General features: G+C 50.8%; 1 protein-coding gene across 10 annotated transcripts in view; it reads left to right on the top strand.

The window, feature by feature from the left end:
* LOC136941953 (pleckstrin homology domain-containing family A member 5-like) overlaps positions 1 to 15078 on the top strand; it is a 70657-nt gene extending 55579 nt beyond the window's left edge. For 2 of the 10 annotated variants that reach the window (XM_067234638.1, XM_067234637.1), the window contains exons 13-27: positions 1093 to 1212; positions 2640 to 2693; positions 5936 to 5998; positions 6782 to 6862; positions 7428 to 7577; positions 7756 to 7857; positions 8952 to 9092; positions 10253 to 10370; positions 10661 to 10776; positions 11045 to 11281; positions 11747 to 11908; positions 12328 to 12461; positions 13083 to 13222; positions 13539 to 13652; positions 13889 to 15078. In XM_067234638.1, the coding sequence (XP_067090739.1) occupies positions 1093 to 1212; positions 2640 to 2693; positions 5936 to 5998; positions 6782 to 6862; positions 7428 to 7577; positions 7756 to 7857; positions 8952 to 9092; positions 10253 to 10370; positions 10661 to 10776; positions 11045 to 11281; positions 11747 to 11908; positions 12328 to 12461; positions 13083 to 13222; positions 13539 to 13645 (1725 nt within the window). In that variant the 3' untranslated portion in view covers positions 13646 to 13652; positions 13889 to 15078. Of the gene's footprint in view, positions 1 to 1092; positions 1213 to 2639; positions 2694 to 3520; positions 3602 to 5935; positions 5999 to 6781; positions 6863 to 7427; positions 7578 to 7755; positions 7858 to 8951; positions 9093 to 10252; positions 10371 to 10660; positions 10777 to 11044; positions 11282 to 11746; positions 11909 to 12327; positions 12462 to 13082; positions 13223 to 13538; positions 13653 to 13888 lie in introns of all 10 variants that reach the window. The other 8 variants (XM_067234647.1, XM_067234642.1, XM_067234645.1 and 5 more) reach the window with 5 other exon arrangements.
* The last annotated feature ends 733 nt before the right edge of the window (positions 15079 to 15811 follow it).

Below are 15811 nucleotides of genomic sequence, written 5' to 3'. Positions count from 1 at the left end.
TCGGGTTTAAAGCCCTAGTTTTCCGTTGTGGTCTAATGGGGCTCTATCCAAAAGACGAGTCATTTTAGTAATCGCTCCCCTCGCTTCTCTCCTCACTTAGTTTTTTTTGTTCTCTCTCTTTCATCCGAAAGAGAGAGAGAGAGTGGGCGTCGTCTTAAGGCAGATTTAGACTCTGACTATGATCCACGTTTCAACCGGGAGGATTTACAGTGTTTACTCCAAGAGCTCTGGAGCATTCCCTACACGTCAGCAGCAAGCACAGTCACGCTCTGCTCCTTGAGCCAGAACAGCTCTCTCTCTCCGCTGTTGACACACTCACAAATGTGGGTGCAGGCATTTGTGTGAATCTGTTCAGAGATGCCAGCTACACTACACACATCCAGAACATATGCTTGTATTCTTATCCAGTAGTTTTCTTCAACCCTGGTCCTCAGGGCCCACTGTCCTGTATACTAGATGTTTCCCTGCTCCAACACACCTGATTCTAATGAATGGTCGTCATCAGGCTTCGGCTGAGTTTCCTAATGACCATTGATTTGAATCAGGCGTGTTAGAGCAGGGAAACATCTAGAACATACAGGACTGTGGGCCTTGAGGACCAAGGTTGAAGACCACTGATATATAAGACTAGATGCTAGATGTTTCAACTAATGACCCAACAGTCCTAATACACTGTCGACTGCATGACGGCAGTCCCCTTGTTCCAGCAACCACCTGGTCACAACCAGCCTCTAATGTCCTCTCCTGTCCCCTCCTCTATCCTCTCCTGCCCTGTCCCCCTAACCCGGTGGCCTGTGTGTATGTGTGTGTGCCTGACCCTATGTGTGTGTGTGTGCGGCTGTGTGTGTGTGTGTGTGTGTGTGTGTGTGTGTGTGCGGCTGTGTGTATGTGTGTGTGCCTGACCCTAAGTGTGTGTGTGCGGCTGTGTGTGTGTGTGCCTGACCCTATGTGTGTGTGTGTGTGTGTGTGTGTGTGTGTGTGTGTGTGTGTGTGTGTGTGTGTGTGTGTGTGTGTGTGTGTGTGTGTGTGCGGCTGTGTGTATGTGTGTGTGTGTGTGCGTGCGGCTGTGTGTGTGTGTGTGTGACCCTGCAGCCTGAGGAGCTGACTCTGCTGCTGATAAAGCTGCGGCGGCAGCAGGCAGAGCTAAACAGCGTCCGGGAGCACACTGTAGCACAGCTTATGCAACTAAACCTCCATGGAGACAACCCAAAGGTCAGGCCCCCAGAGGGTGTGTGTGTGTGTGTGTGTGTGGTGTGCCGTCTCCATCCACTTGCGTCATTCATTTATCCCAGGGATTTATATTTTGGGTTGGGGGGGGGGGGGGGGTCATGTTTCTCTTCAACACGGGGAAGGGGGGGGTCAGTAAATCTATTGAGCGGAAGGTGCGGCCACCCCCATGACCTCGGCTGGAGACCCCTGGACTAGTCATCATCTTCAGAGAATCTAAACTGGTAACCCTGACCCGGCTGCCATACTGCAGGATGCAGTACCAACATTGATCAGAGGACAAGTCCTGCCTAGACTTGGCCAGTGGGGGCAGCACCCGTGCAGCACCCGTGCATCCTAGAAGAAGCCAGGCAGATGTTTTAGGGAGATGAAGACTCTTAGCCCGCTCTGCTCTCAGCTCTTAGACAGGAGCAGCTAAGGAGGCTTAGTCTGGCGGAGATGTGACCAACGCTTCTCTGGCTTCTCCTCAGAATGGGTTTTATTTGTGGGTAAATGTAGGTCGCTAATGCTTATATGAACTGGGAACTGTTGGCGGTCAAGGGTTTAAAGTCAGGACCCGCGCGTGGCCTCTCTGACTCGAGGCATGTCTCTAAACACTGGGTGCATCAGACGCTAACACCTTTACTCAGTCTCTCTGGGGCTTATTTGATGTACCTGCTGAATTAGTAATGAAACATTTTCTCCGAGTGGTGGAGGGAAAATGTGTGCACAGCAAAAAGGATGTCAGGTGGCTGAGCGGTGAGGGAATCGGGCTAGTAATCCGAAGGTTGCCAGTTCGATTCCCGGTCATGCCAACTGACATTGTGTCCCTGGGCAAGGCACTTCACCCTACTTGCCTCGGGGGAATGTCCCTGTACTTACTGTAAGTCGCTCTGGATAAGAGCGTCTGTTAGATAACTAAATGTAAATGGAGAACCCGCCCTGCCTGGTCAGATCCCGCTGGTCAGTTGCCTCCGACTCTCCCAACACAGTTCTCACACCCTTAGTGGCGGTGGCGTGATTGCGCGTCACAATCGCACAAATTCCTCGTTAGGCCAAACAGTTCAGTCAAAAAAAATACAACCGGGGGATTTCTCATGTTTTGCGTTTTCTCAGCCTTCATGGCATGTGTGATCTACGCTTACCCTACTGCCGTGCTGTCAGAACCCAGCTCCAGTCAGTTACAACCAGGTTGCAACTCCAGTTGCCTCCCTGAATGCTCTCCTTTGTGTGCCTCCGCCTTCACGACTGACCTCACCTGTTTGCCTGCCTCCTTAACTAACCCCTTACCTGCCTGTCTCTCTGCATGGCACTCCTCTAGTTTTAACATCAGGTGTGTACTGGACGTGTTTTCTTGATGGTGTCTACTCTCCTTTGCCTCACTCCGCTCTCTCTCTTTCTCTCCCATCCCTTCTGCTCTCCGACGCTGCTAGAACGACGTTCTCTCTCACCACCTCCAGAGGAACCTCATGTACCTGGACCACCAGGTGTGGTAGAGACCCGCCTCCCTGTTCACGCAGCCACACACCGCATTCCCACTGCTTTTGGTTCTCAAGAGTCGGTCGTTTTACAACAGCTCCAGCGTTTCTTATTCCTTGTTATTACATTTTTATAAGAGAGAAGCTAGAAATGTCCGTTGGAAAGGTTCAGAGACGGTAGATTCTGTTAGCCACCAAGTGGTCAGTGGCCTCTGCATTGAAAGCTCGTTTTTGGAGAGCGTTGGACAACATTCTTCTTCTCACAATGCTTGTTCAGAGGGGATTAGATGGATATCTACTGGAGGGGTTTGGTTCAACAATTACAGGGGAGGGGACTTTTACCAGGGTATTTTAGGCTTAAAATAGCTCTGACATTTCTAGACATTTAGCCTGAGTCTGGTCTTTAGGCAGACAGGCAGTGCAGCCCCCTCTCCACTCCCCTCCCCCACCCCCCAACCCCTGAAGAGGGACCCCGTAGGGGACCACACACCCCCCCCTAGTGGACAGAACACTGCTCCTCTCTACTGCTGTCTGGTACAGTCAACGTCTCAGTGCTTGTCGCCCATGTCCAACGTTTTCTCTGGTTGCTGGCTGCTTTTCTCTGGAGTTTCCTGGGTTGTGCCACATCTTGACTGTGTGATTTATTTATGTATATTTTTATTTAAATTGGGGGGGGGGGGGGTGTATGAAGGGGAGACGGGGTGAGAGAGAGAGTATGAGTGAGCGCAAGAGAGAGCAAATGAGAGAGAGAGAAGCAGACGTTTTTCAGTGTTACCTCTGAACTCTGCTGTGAACTGACTGCCTGTCCGTGTTGCTCCTCTTCTGAACTGAACCAGATGAAGGAAAATGACCCTTTAATCGTCACCATTCACACTATGATTGAGAACTCAGCCCCAAGGCCTCAACTGTACCAGCAAGTAAGGCCAGCCGAAGCCTTCGCCTTCCTCATCCTCTCCAGTCGTTTGTTTGTTTGTTTGTTCTGCGTCTGTCAACGCACCCTGCGGTGTCAAGTCCTCATGGCATCACAATATATTTATCTCCCCCTGTATTGCTTTCAAACCACGGCACCTTTGTACCCATCACTTTTGATTTGACGGCCTGTACCCCCCCCAGTGTGTAGTCACGCCGACGTGGGCACGGCGACGTGCTGCTGCGCTGTGTAGCACGCTACCTAGAAACCCCCCCCCCCCCCCCCCCCCCCCCCCCCATCCTCACTGTGGATGGGCGAGTGAGCGAGTGCTGTGTACTGTGGGAGACAAGCCACGTCGCATTAAGACAGACTTTTATCAGCTCGTAAAAGGCTTTCATAGCGGGTTGGCTGTATGGGGTCAGTTGGTGGTGGGGTGGGGGGGGGGGGGGGGCGGCGGCAAGATTCTCTCCTAGCTCATTTACCATCCCCACACCATGCAGTGAGACACTTGGCTGGAGAACTGTAATTGGTGTGATAAAACGCCAGAACGCCAGCCTTGTCACCTAGTTGAAAAGACCACAGTATGCAGCTCATTATCCAGCTGCCCCTGCAAAGACCAGTGCAAATTCCAACTTCAATTTGACATTTAAAATAACTTATCATGGCGCAACGTGTCTGTTTGTGGGGTTTAGACTACCCTCACTGTTGTAGCGTTAGCTACCAGGCTCGCACCGTCACAGTTGAATCGAGTCACAAGGCAGGATAGCATGTTGAAGAATTAGTTTGCGGAGTCCGTCGGTTATGTCAGACGGGATTTAGGGGTTTTCGAAATGTAAACAAGCTTGTTTTGAGCGTGCTGGGGTGAAGACGGATTGGTATGCTGCAAGGGCCTCTGCTCACAGCCAGATGCTAGTCTCACTTACTGGCCATATCCCATTTCTCTCTTTGTCTCTTACAGTTGTGTATCTGGTTGTGGTTTCCTATGGAAGCTCAACAGAGTCTGTGTGTAGGATAGTGTGATGTTGTGATGTCACATCCCTCTTGCCACTTTTGAGACCACCAATGGAGGTGTAAAAGTGCTGCCCCCACCCCACTTCCATACGTTGGCATATCAGCCCAGCGCCAATTGCATATCCATCTCCCCCCCCCCGCCCCCCCCGTCCAGATGGGAGAGGTCTGTCTCCCCTCTCTCCCCAGCTCCAGTACCTCGTGGCTTCCTGTGCTCACTGCACAGGAGAGCCTGCATGCTCCGTATGGAATGTCATCAACATGCCTGGTTCCACAGGTCCCACATGCTTTACCTGTGCTGTGGTGCAGTTCAATGATGGAGGACTGTGTGGGTGTGTGCTGTATGTGAGAGACTGAGAGTGAAACAGAGAAACATTGCTTTTTGAATACATGAAATCCAATGCAGTTGAAATCAGGCCCTTTTTTGTTGTTGTATGAATACCCTAAATTAACTAGTAATCGATTACAATTGATCTAAGTAGTATACCTCTGGGATGTGAAACTGGAGGGCTGTAGTGTCCTCAAACTCCCCCTAGTTAAGGTTGGGGGTTTGGCACTACAAAGTCTGCATATAGAATAAACCCTAGACCAGTTCTTCTTTTCATTCAGGGATATTTTGGCATCTTTAAAGGAGGTCTGTGGCCGACCTTGGATTATTCAAATTTAGTTCCAGCCAAACCAACCCGACCACAGGACCCAGAGACGAGCCAGTTCCCCTCAAACTCTTATCTGTGTAAGAGCTGATTCCCCTCACAGTAGACGTTCAGCCGAAAGGATAGCATTACATCCTTTCTCCTTGCGCCGCCTTCAGAAGAAAAGAAAAAAAAACACACAATATTCTGCCGATGTAGACAAACGACCGCGGGTGGCAAGAACTCCGCTGTCATCTGAGTCAAAGGCTGTTTAGGCTGGCTGGTTTAGACTGGCTGGTTTAGACTGGCTGGTTTAGACTGGCTGGTTTATACTGGCTGGTTTAGACTGGCTGGTTTAGACTGGCTGGTTTAGACTGGCTGGTTGAGGCTGGCTGGTTTAGACTGGCTGGTTTAGACTGGCTGGTTTAGGCTGGCTGGTTTAGGCTGGCTGGTTTAGGCTGGCTGGTTTAGGCTGGCTGGTTGAGACCGGCTGGTTTAGACCGGCTGGTTTAGAATGGCTGGTTGAGGCGGGGGAGGGGGTTCTAACCACATCTTCCTGGCTCTGTGGTCACTCTTGTCCCAGTCCAACCACAACAGCGTTAGGCCCTCCAGTCATGAAGCTGCATTAGATGTCCTGGTTCAGCCAGACAGTGTGTGTGGACGTCCCTCCGCCCCTCTGACAGCCTCTCTCTCTCCTCCAGATGAGCCCAGAGGACTACAGGGAACACGCCTACATGTGCAGACCAGAGGAGGTGGACACAGACGTGAGTCTACTCTCTCCCTCTACTCTCCCTCTACTCTCTCCCTCTACTCTCCCTCTACTCTCTCCCTCTACTCTCTCCCTCTACTCTCTTCCTCTACTCTCTCCCTCTACTCTCTCCCTCTACTCTCTCCCTCTACTCTCCCTCTACTCTCTCCCTCTACTCTCTCCCTCTACTCTCTCCCTCTACTCTCTCCCTCTACTCTCTCCCTCTACTCTTTTCCTCTACTCTCCTCTACTCTCTCCCTCTACTCTCTCCCTCTCCTCTACTCTCTCCCTCTCCTCTACTCTCTCCCTCTACTCTCTCCCTCTACTCTCTCCCTCTACTCTCTCCCTCTACTCTCTCCCTCTACTCTATCCTATTCAACTTCTCTACTACTCTCTAAATTCACCAGATGTTCTACACCTGACAAATATGTATCACTGTCGTGGGCATATAGCCAAATTGGGACACATTAGTAAATTAGGTTACACTACAGGCATTAGCTGTTACACAGGGCGAAAGCTATAATTAGCATGTACATCTGTCGATTGAGAAACAAAACCTCTGAAAACAATACATTCTATACTTTAAAGCCTGTATTCGCAAATTAACTAACAAACGACAAGGAATGTACCTCATGCAATACCTTATGAAAGTAGGTACACTATAAACTAAACAACGCGATGATTAATCACATACTATCAGCTCAAGCTAGCAAACTTCATAATTTGCACGTCGTTTTGGATAAAAGTGTCTGCTAAATGAATCGTATGTAAAGTGTATTCTGTGTCCATGTCTCCGCAGGCCAAGCTGAGCAGGTTGTGTGAACAGGACAAGGTGGTCCGAACACAAGAGGACAAGCTACAGCAGCTCCACAGAGAGAAGGTAGAAGACCACAGCTAAACTCACCAGGCTAGGGGAGAGAGAAGGTAGTCTGACGTAGAGACCACAGTTAAACTCACCAGGCTAGGGGAGAGAGAAGGTAGTCTGACGTAGAGACCACAGCTAAACTCACCAGGCTAGGGGAGAGAGAAGGTAGTCTGACGTAGAGACCACAGCTAAACTCACCAGGCTAGGGGAGAGAGAAGGTAGTCTGACGTAGAGACCACAGCTAAACTCACCAGGCTAGGGGAGAGAGAAGGTAGTCTGACGTAGAGACCACAGCTAAACTCACCAGGCTAGGGGAGAGAGAAGGTAGTCTGACGTAGAGACCACAGCTAAACTCACCAGGCTAGGGGAGAGAGAAGGCAGTCTGACGTAGAGACCACAGCTAAACTCACCATGCTAGGGGAAGCTCACTAGGGAGAGTCCAAGTAATGGGGGATCAAGACAGTCATATCTGCCTCAGACTTTCGTGTGCACCAGAGAGAGATCTCCACAATAAGTGTGACGCCATCTCCACATTTATACCAGAAGTGAACCGCGGGTCACCCCTGCCCTCTGCCCCCAGCACACCCTGGAGACGGCCCTGCTGTCGGCCAGCCAGGAGATCGAGCTGGGCTCTGACAACCCTGCCGCCATGCAGAGCGTCATCCAGCAGAGAGACCTCCTGCAGAACGGCCTGCTCAGCACCTGCAGAGAGCTGACCAGGGTCAACACTGTGAGTCTCCACACACACACACACACAGACATACACACACATCCACACACATAATCCTATCACTCACACACACGAGGTGAACACATTTACACTTAAAGGATGCCCAAAAGTAGTGTGTGTGTGTGTCTGGGGATACGGTAATCCCTTTCTGCTGTGAACCTGTGTCCTGCCCCCTCAGGAGCTGGAGCGGTCCTGGAGGGAGTACGACAGGCTGGAGGGAGATGTGACCCTGGCCAAGAACAACCTGCTGGAGCAGCTGGAGGCCCTGGGCAGCCCTCAGGTAGCAGCCAGACCAGAGCATGCACACCACCTGCCCCGCCCCAGGCTCAGCCCAGGCTCAGCCCCGCCCCAGGCTCAGCCCCGCCCCAGGCTCAGCCCCGCCCCAGGCTCAGCCCCGCCCCAGGCTCAGCCCCGCCCCAGGCTCAGCCCCGCCCGGCTCAGCCCCGCCCCAGGCTCAGCCCTGCTGGACAGCTAGCTCCCAGTCAAGCCAGCTCCACCGTCTGAAGCTTCAACAACCCCTGTAGTTCAAAGAGAGGTTCTGAGAGAGTTTCCTGAGAAACCGTCTCTCTAACGATTCAGTCGTTCCGTCATTGTTCTCTCCTCACCTACCCTTTCATTCAGTTACCGCCTCGAGGTAATAAGAGGGTGGGGGGGTTATGAACGAAGATTGTACCAGTCAGTGAGGGTGACGGATTACAGAGGCGATGGTTGGTTACCGAGGCGATGCTTGGGGCGAGTAATTAGATCTGGAGACGTTTCTTCTCTTTCATCAAGGTGAAGAAAAACCTCCTCTTCATATGCCTTTATTATTCCTGCTAGGAATTCAGGCAAGACTGTAGGAGAGGGAGAGAAAGAGAGGGGAGAGGGAGAGAGAAAGGAATAGGAGAGGGAGAGAAGGAGAGGGAGGAGAAGAGAGCAAATGAGAGAGAGGGAGGAATAGAGGACAAGGCACAGAAAGATGCACCCTCTGTGCCCTTCACACAGGCCTGCCGTCAACAGTGAAGGCATCATTATCTGGTGCGTGTCTCCCTGGCTCTGTCTTTCTTTTACCTCCTCTATCTCATTTCAACCGCTTCTTCTTTCCTCCTCTCTCTCTCTCCCCCCGCCTCTCCCTCTCTCTCAGCCTCTGCACACAGGCCTAATGTCTCTGAGAGGGGAGCATGTTCAGATGCAGCCCCACTGCACACCTGAACAGGCCCATTACTCTCTCTCTTGTCAACCAAGCAGTTTCTTTCCCTCCTTCAGTAACTGCCCCACTCGCGTTGTTAGCCCTGGAGCCTGACATCAAATGTTAACAGTCTCTCGGCGTATGAGGTCATTACGTTTGCGTGTGCGTGCATGTTTATGTGTGTGTGTGTGTGTGTGTGTGTGCAGACAGAGCCGCCCAGCCAGCAGCACGTCCACATCCAGCGCGAGCTGTGGAGGATCCAGGATGTGGTGGAGGCCCTCAGTAAGAACAGGGCCCAGCGCAGCACGGACGGCTCGTCACACTTCTCCAGCAAACACAAGAGCGAGGTGAGGCCGCCGCACCTCCGCGTGCAGCGCTGCCGTCAGGGCTGTGGCGCCCACTGGAATTTCCTTTTTAAATACTTTTAATAAAACAAGACACGCCACGTAAAACAAAGTTTGTTGTTAATCTATAAATGTATCTGTGAGAGTCCGGTTTCTGGTGAGAGAGAGAGCTTCTCTGGAACCCACTGTGTCTGACAAGGCCGTGGGGCTTGAAGTGACGTGTGTGTGTGTGTGTGTGTGTGAGGCCTGTGGCAGACTGCTCGGTCCTGCGCTGTGTGAAAGGGGAGGAAGTCCAGTGACCTCTCCCAGGGTTGACCTCTGACCCCTACAGAGCTGGTCCTGACCAGGCCAGCTGCTTGCCCATGAGGGTGGGCAGGCACCTGTGTCACTCTCCCCTCCCCCACCCCCCCCTCCTGTGACCTCCAGGACTCGGTGCCCCCGCGGCCGCCCCTGCCCCAGTCCTACGACCCTAACCCCCCCGCCGTGCCCCCCCTCCCCTCCCCCGCCGGCGTCCGCACCACGCCTCACCGGCCCGAGGACAGGAAGGCCGGCCCGAGGAACGCAGCGCACAGCGTAAGCTGTTGACTCCGCCCCCCTCCCCCCATCCCTGACCTCTGACCACCCCACAACGTCATCATCGCTCATCATCGCCCCTCCCCTACACCATTCAGTTTGATTTCCGTTGGATTTTTTCCGTCTCCATAAGTCCTCATCATTTCTGCTCGGCTGAACCTTCCTCCTCCCGTTCTGTTCTTTTGGACTGTTTTGGAGTATTTATTTGTGGTGCAGATCAGTTGTTTAGTTTTGGAGATTGTTGTGGTTTCTGTTGAAGCTTCTCCCTGACTGTTGCGTCATGTTTGCACCAGACTCTTCTACTTCATTTTATTGGACTCACTCTTTGTTTGGTGTCCAGTTTCAAACCTCTGCAGCCCTTTGCTAATGACCAGTTACACTCTGTGTCTCTCTGCATGTGTTGCTGTATTATTGTGTGTGTTTTAGATTTGTGTGTGTGTGTTTAGGTCTGTGTGTGTATGGTTTTTAGGTTGGTGGGTGCGTGCGTGCATGCGTGTCTAGGTTCGTAAGTGTGTTTAGGTTGGTGTGTGTGTGTGTTTAGCTCTGTGTTCCGGTGACGTGTGAGCTGACCTCTGACCTGGTCCCAGCAGGGCCCAGACTACCGTCTGTATAAGAGCGAGCCTGAGCTCACCACTGTGACTGAGGTGGACGAGAGCGGAGAGGACCGTTCTGAACACACTTCTGAGAGAGACCCCTCGGGCATCAAAGGTACACACATGCACACAGTACACATGCACACAGTACACACACACACATGCACACAGTACACACACACACATGCACACAGTACACACACACACATGCACACAGTACACACACATGCACACAGTACACACACACAAGCACACAGTACACACACACATACACACACGCTAGGTTAGTACCGACAGCAGGAGCCTCCTCAACTGCGAGAGGCCAGGTTACCCAGCCATAAATCGGCAAAATACAGCACCTGATGTGCCTCTCACCCCCCCCCCCCCCCCCCTCTCTCTCTCCAGGAATGTCTTACCCAGTTGGAATAGTTCCCCCCAGGACCAAATCCCCCATGCCGGAGTCCTCCACCATCGCCTCCTACGTCACCCTGAGGAAGAGCAAGAAGCCTGACCCCAGGACGGTGAGGGTCCTCCCTTCAGGAACCCCACCCTGGCTGGGCTGCTCCCTGACTGACTGTGTGTGTGTGTGTGTGTGTGTGGGGGGGGGGGGGGACTCACCCAGGGAGAGCTGGATCCATCTCCCTGGTCTCTCTGGGTGCACTCATGGGTGTGCAGATGACTGTGTTAATAATACTAGTCAGTCCACAATGTGTCTGTGTGAGAGGAATGTGCCTGTGTGTGTGCGTAAGAAATGCATTTAACTGTGTGTGCGCGTGCGTGTGTGTGCAGGAGCGTCCTCGCAGCGCGGTGGAGCAGCTGTGTGCGGCGGAGAGCAGCCGCTCCAGGATGAGCGTGGAGGAGCAGCTGGAGAGGATCCGTCGGCACCAGCAGGGGGCGCTGCGGGAAAAGAAGAAGGGGCTCAACCTCCGGGGGGGGTTAGGGGCGCAGCAGGACGCCCCGTCCCCCTCACGCAGCCCCTCACGCAGCCCCTCCTTCACCAAGGAGAACCCCTTCCGCAGCATGCAGGTAACAACATGCGCACGCTGCATCGCGCTCACGCACACTCAACCCCTCCTTCACCATGGAGGGACCCCTAAGTAGATTTTTCTGGTATCAGTACTTAAAAATGTTTTTTTTTTTTATTATTATTTTTTTTTTTTAAGGTTTTGAAAGGTTGAAAACATATTTGCAACTTTTTTTTAAATCTTTTTTTAAACCTTTTGAAAAACGGTTTACAAATACTTATCTTCCGTTTTATAGACTTGTTTGTGTGTTCTTAATCCATAGCACAGCACTGCAGTGGACTCTGTAGTGCTGTGCGCCATGCTGTGTATGATAGATGATTCTATTGTCACACAGTTACTTGGCACTAACCACTATAATACTGCATTTCAGGTCCTTGATCATCTGCTGCACCAACCATAAGCACTGTTCATACATCACATTGGATAATAGTGTCTGCTAAATGATGAAATGTGTGTGTGTGTGCAGGCCCACAGCAGGCGGAGGGAGGAAGTAATGAGCAGCGACATCGAGGCTCTGGAGGCGTCGATGCGGCGACAGGAGGCAGGGAGGGACCATGAGACGCCGGCCGAGGAGATCGCACGCCTCAAAGAGGCTGGGCAGGCGGACCACTTCAACATGGACCGAGAGGTAGGATGGCAGAGGGGTAGGACGACAGAGGGGTTGGATGACAGAGGAGTAGGACGACAGAGGGGTAGGACGACAGAGGGGTAGGACGACAGAGGGGTTGGACGACAGAGGGGTTGGACGACAGAGGGGTTGGACGACAGAGGGGTTGGACGACAGAGGGGTTGGACGACAGAGGGGTTGGACGACAGAGGGGTTGGACGACAGAGGGGTTGGACAGCGTCAAGGTAGAAGCCAGGAGCATTCATACTATGCACACGAGCCCCCCTCTCTGCTGTGTCATAATGTAATATATTCATTTAGCAGACGTTTTTATCCAATGTGACGCACAGGGAGGATTTTAACCTGAGAACTCTTGATCTGCAGTCCGATGCTCTACCACTGAGCTTTGTCCTCCTCTCCCCCGATCATGTCCTCCCCAGCTGTCTGTGCCAGACAAGGTCCTGATCCCCGAGCGCTACGTGGAGGCCGAGCCTGAGGCCGCCCTCAGCCCACAGGAAGAGGCGGATAAACAGAAGAAGGTGGATCGCATCAAAGCCCTCATCGCTAGAAACAGGTAGACACACGCAGAGGGACGCACACAGAGACGCACGGCAGATCAGTACAGAAGGTCTCCCAACCGGCTTGTGCTGGCGTGACAAAGGGCAGCCTCTCACAGTCAGACTCGCTCCCTATCTCCTCACCAGACGGCCATCCAGCATCCATCACTCCTGACGGAGCCTCCAGACTCACTTTGTTCCTCCAGAGGCCTGTGTTGGGAGGGAGGGAGGGAGGGAGGGAGGGAGGGAGGGAGGGAGGGAGGGAGGGAGGGAGGGAGGGAGGGAGGGAGGGAGGGAGGGAGGGAGGGAGGGAGGGAGGGCAAAACACAGCTTGCCTCTGAACCAGACGCCCGCCTCGCTTTTTTCATGCAGATCAGTGTCTTAGATGTGCACAGACGGCCTGTCTTGGCCACCCTCAGACGCTGGCATTTACATTCTAAATGTCAGGCCTCTGGATTTGATTCTGGAACGATACTTGGTGTTTGTCCTGGGGTGATTGTGTTTCACTAGGGGGGGTCTGTGTCGTGTGTGTCACATCTACCAAACTGATGATGTGTGTGGCGGAGAGCTTGTGCCTTAGTGTCTCCCCGACATGTCCGTTTTTTGCGGTCCAACGGCTCCCTCTTGTGGCCCTGCAGCATGCAGAACGCGCTCCCTGGAGAGCTGAGTCGGGAGGAGGGTGGCGAGGAGGACAGCCCGGCCCAGGAGCAGGACAAGTTGATCAACATGTCGTACGAGCTGGCTGCCGAGGCCTCCAAACGGAGCAAGCTGGTGGCAGGTAGGCACGCCTTGTCTGTGCACCCCGCTGGGAAGCAGACACCACGAGGAACTACAGAGAACAAAGATGGCTGTCGCAGTCCCTTATCTAGCATCTGCTTATCTTAGCTATTCAAAACTTTTTTTTGGTTTCTTTCTCCCCCTGTCCTGCTTCGTTCATTCAACTTATTTGTTTCATCCCAACAGTCTAATATTGTGATTTCATCGCGATATTAGTTTACAGGTTTCATTGCTGGGGTTTTTTTGTGTGTTTGTTTGTGTGTTGACTCACTGTGTGTGTGTGTGTTTTTGTTTACGTTGTGTGATGTTGTTTGCAGTGCAAAGCCTCTCGTCCTCATCTCCACCCCAGCTCCCAAGCTCCTCTTCTCCTAACACACCCACACACCCCCAGCTCACTGATGGGTCCCACTTCATGTGTGTGTAGTAGACCAGTAAGAGCCCTCCTGTCTGTCTCTCTCTCTCTGTGTGTCTCTCTCTTTCTCTCTCTCTGTCACTCTCTCTTTTTGTCTTTAGTTTTTTCTCCATCTCTGTACGTCGCTTTGTATAAACCATTTCCTGCCGGATCTCAGGGGTGTAGCCTGGTGTCAGGCCTGCCGTTACCCAGGGCTGAGGTCTGTTTCAGGGGGAACTCATTCTGACTAACTGTCTCTCTCTACTCTGTCTCCAGCCCAGGCTCTGGCTTCAGTGAAGACCTATACGTGAGGGACACAGGCAGGGAAGTAAGGGAAGGAATATGTCCACTCAACCCCACCACCACCTCTCCTTAGGACATCAGCACAACTCGTAGACAGAGCCCGACAGATGGACAGATCGTCTGGGCTTCACCTCATGAATTTGGCTTCACTGTGATGTCACATCCTATTGTCAAGATGACACTTCCTGTGACCATGCCCACCTCTGGACCCCCCCATCCTGCCTGCCCCTTCCTCCATTACAATGATCAGACTGCAAGGCATTCATACTGTTGATGTTAGAAGAGTTGCATCGCTGTTATTTACAGTGTTCGGTTTTGAGTTTGGATTTTGAATACAGGCCGAAGTTCTGTTGTTGGAGCTGATGGATTGATTGACCCCCCCCGTGCGGTTTTAAGGCTCCTGTTCATGCCACCACCACCCGGAAGGACCTTCCCCTCAGTGATGGCTGACTCATGCAAACAATGGTTTATTTGTTGTAACCGATGTTCCACAATGGTTTTATCATTCCCCTGGCATCTTTTCAGTTCCTCTTGGATTTTTTCAAATTCATGTTTTTTAAGTTCGGTTTTTAATCTTTTCCTTCACATAACTGCATATTTCAATAATTCTGTAAAAAATTAAAAAACGTTCCTGTTTTCTATTTCAAAGAAAGTCTAGCTTATATATACTGTATGAAAAAGAGTTGATTTATAATTCAAGAAGGTGCCACTTTATTGCTGCAGATGATGAGATTTGTAATATTTTTTCTGGGTTGTAATTATTTATATGTCGGATTCTCTGCAGTCTTGTTGCACTGTTAGCCGACACATACGTGAATGTTTTGGCTTAAGAGATGCTTAATTTTTTTCTAATGCTGAGAGAGATATATTTAAGATTAAATGAAAGGAGAAAAAAAGTTTTCAGAGTTTGGTTATATTTTAAGACGAGTTGGTTCCTGGAACTGAAAAAAAAAAAAAAAAGGAATAGCACATAAAGCAATAAGAACGTTTTGTTCATCCAGGAAAGTTTTTGTGTACAAAATGTAATTACCAGAAGTTCATTGTGTATATACTGTACACGGTACAAGAATATGGGAAGCTGCATCTTGGCTACTAGTGTTGATATGCAAATGTTCATATACCATCTGTTTTATATCATGTTAAATAAATGTTGCTGTTCTTAAGTGTTTTCGTCAGTGGTGTTTAATAACCGACATGATGCGTATATGCATTCATTAAGATAAAAACATACATAGGCGTATGCTCAAATTGAGTTAAAATTAAAATATTTGGATGTCGCCGGGTTGACAGCCCGTCACAGTGACTAGAAAAAATATTTGATAAATATTTAACTGCTCCCTTCCAGCCCAATCAAAATTCCGACATTGGAACATTCAAAGCACCAGTGCAGCACTGCTGAATATCCTGTAATTCTATTAAACCTATCCTATTGGCATGTGGCTACTATTGAAACGGTGCCATGGTCATATTTACTGAGGCTTTTCTGGATATTTACCGACATGGAATGTTGGCGCTCCCACGTGGACATTAAGTATAGCAAATTCTGTATGCAAATTGGGATGTAGGCAACTATTTGAAATTATTATATCGCGATGTTTTACTGTATGTTTTCATTTAATACACACGTTAATATATTGAATTGTCCATCTATACATTGGTCATATCTGACATAGCCAACACAAATTCCCCCAATTAAATTAACATTCAAGTATCTGTAAGTATCTATATTCATATCTATATTTAAAAACCCAATACTTTTTGTTCGTAGTAGTAGCAGGTTTTGAAGTAAAGCCAACTATTTTGGAAACACGTGGAATCTGGTGATGGGGGGAAAAACACCACTTCAGGAAAATCTCCGCCCCTAGCCTCCTTTATCCAACCAGAGACTTTGGATAT

The sequence above is a fragment of the Osmerus mordax genome, chromosome 4 (assembly GCF_038355195.1).
Source record: "Osmerus mordax isolate fOsmMor3 chromosome 4, fOsmMor3.pri, whole genome shotgun sequence".
NCBI classification, from domain to species: domain Eukaryota; kingdom Metazoa; phylum Chordata; class Actinopteri; order Osmeriformes; family Osmeridae; genus Osmerus; species Osmerus mordax.
This window is presented reverse-complemented; position numbering and strand designations above follow the sequence as displayed.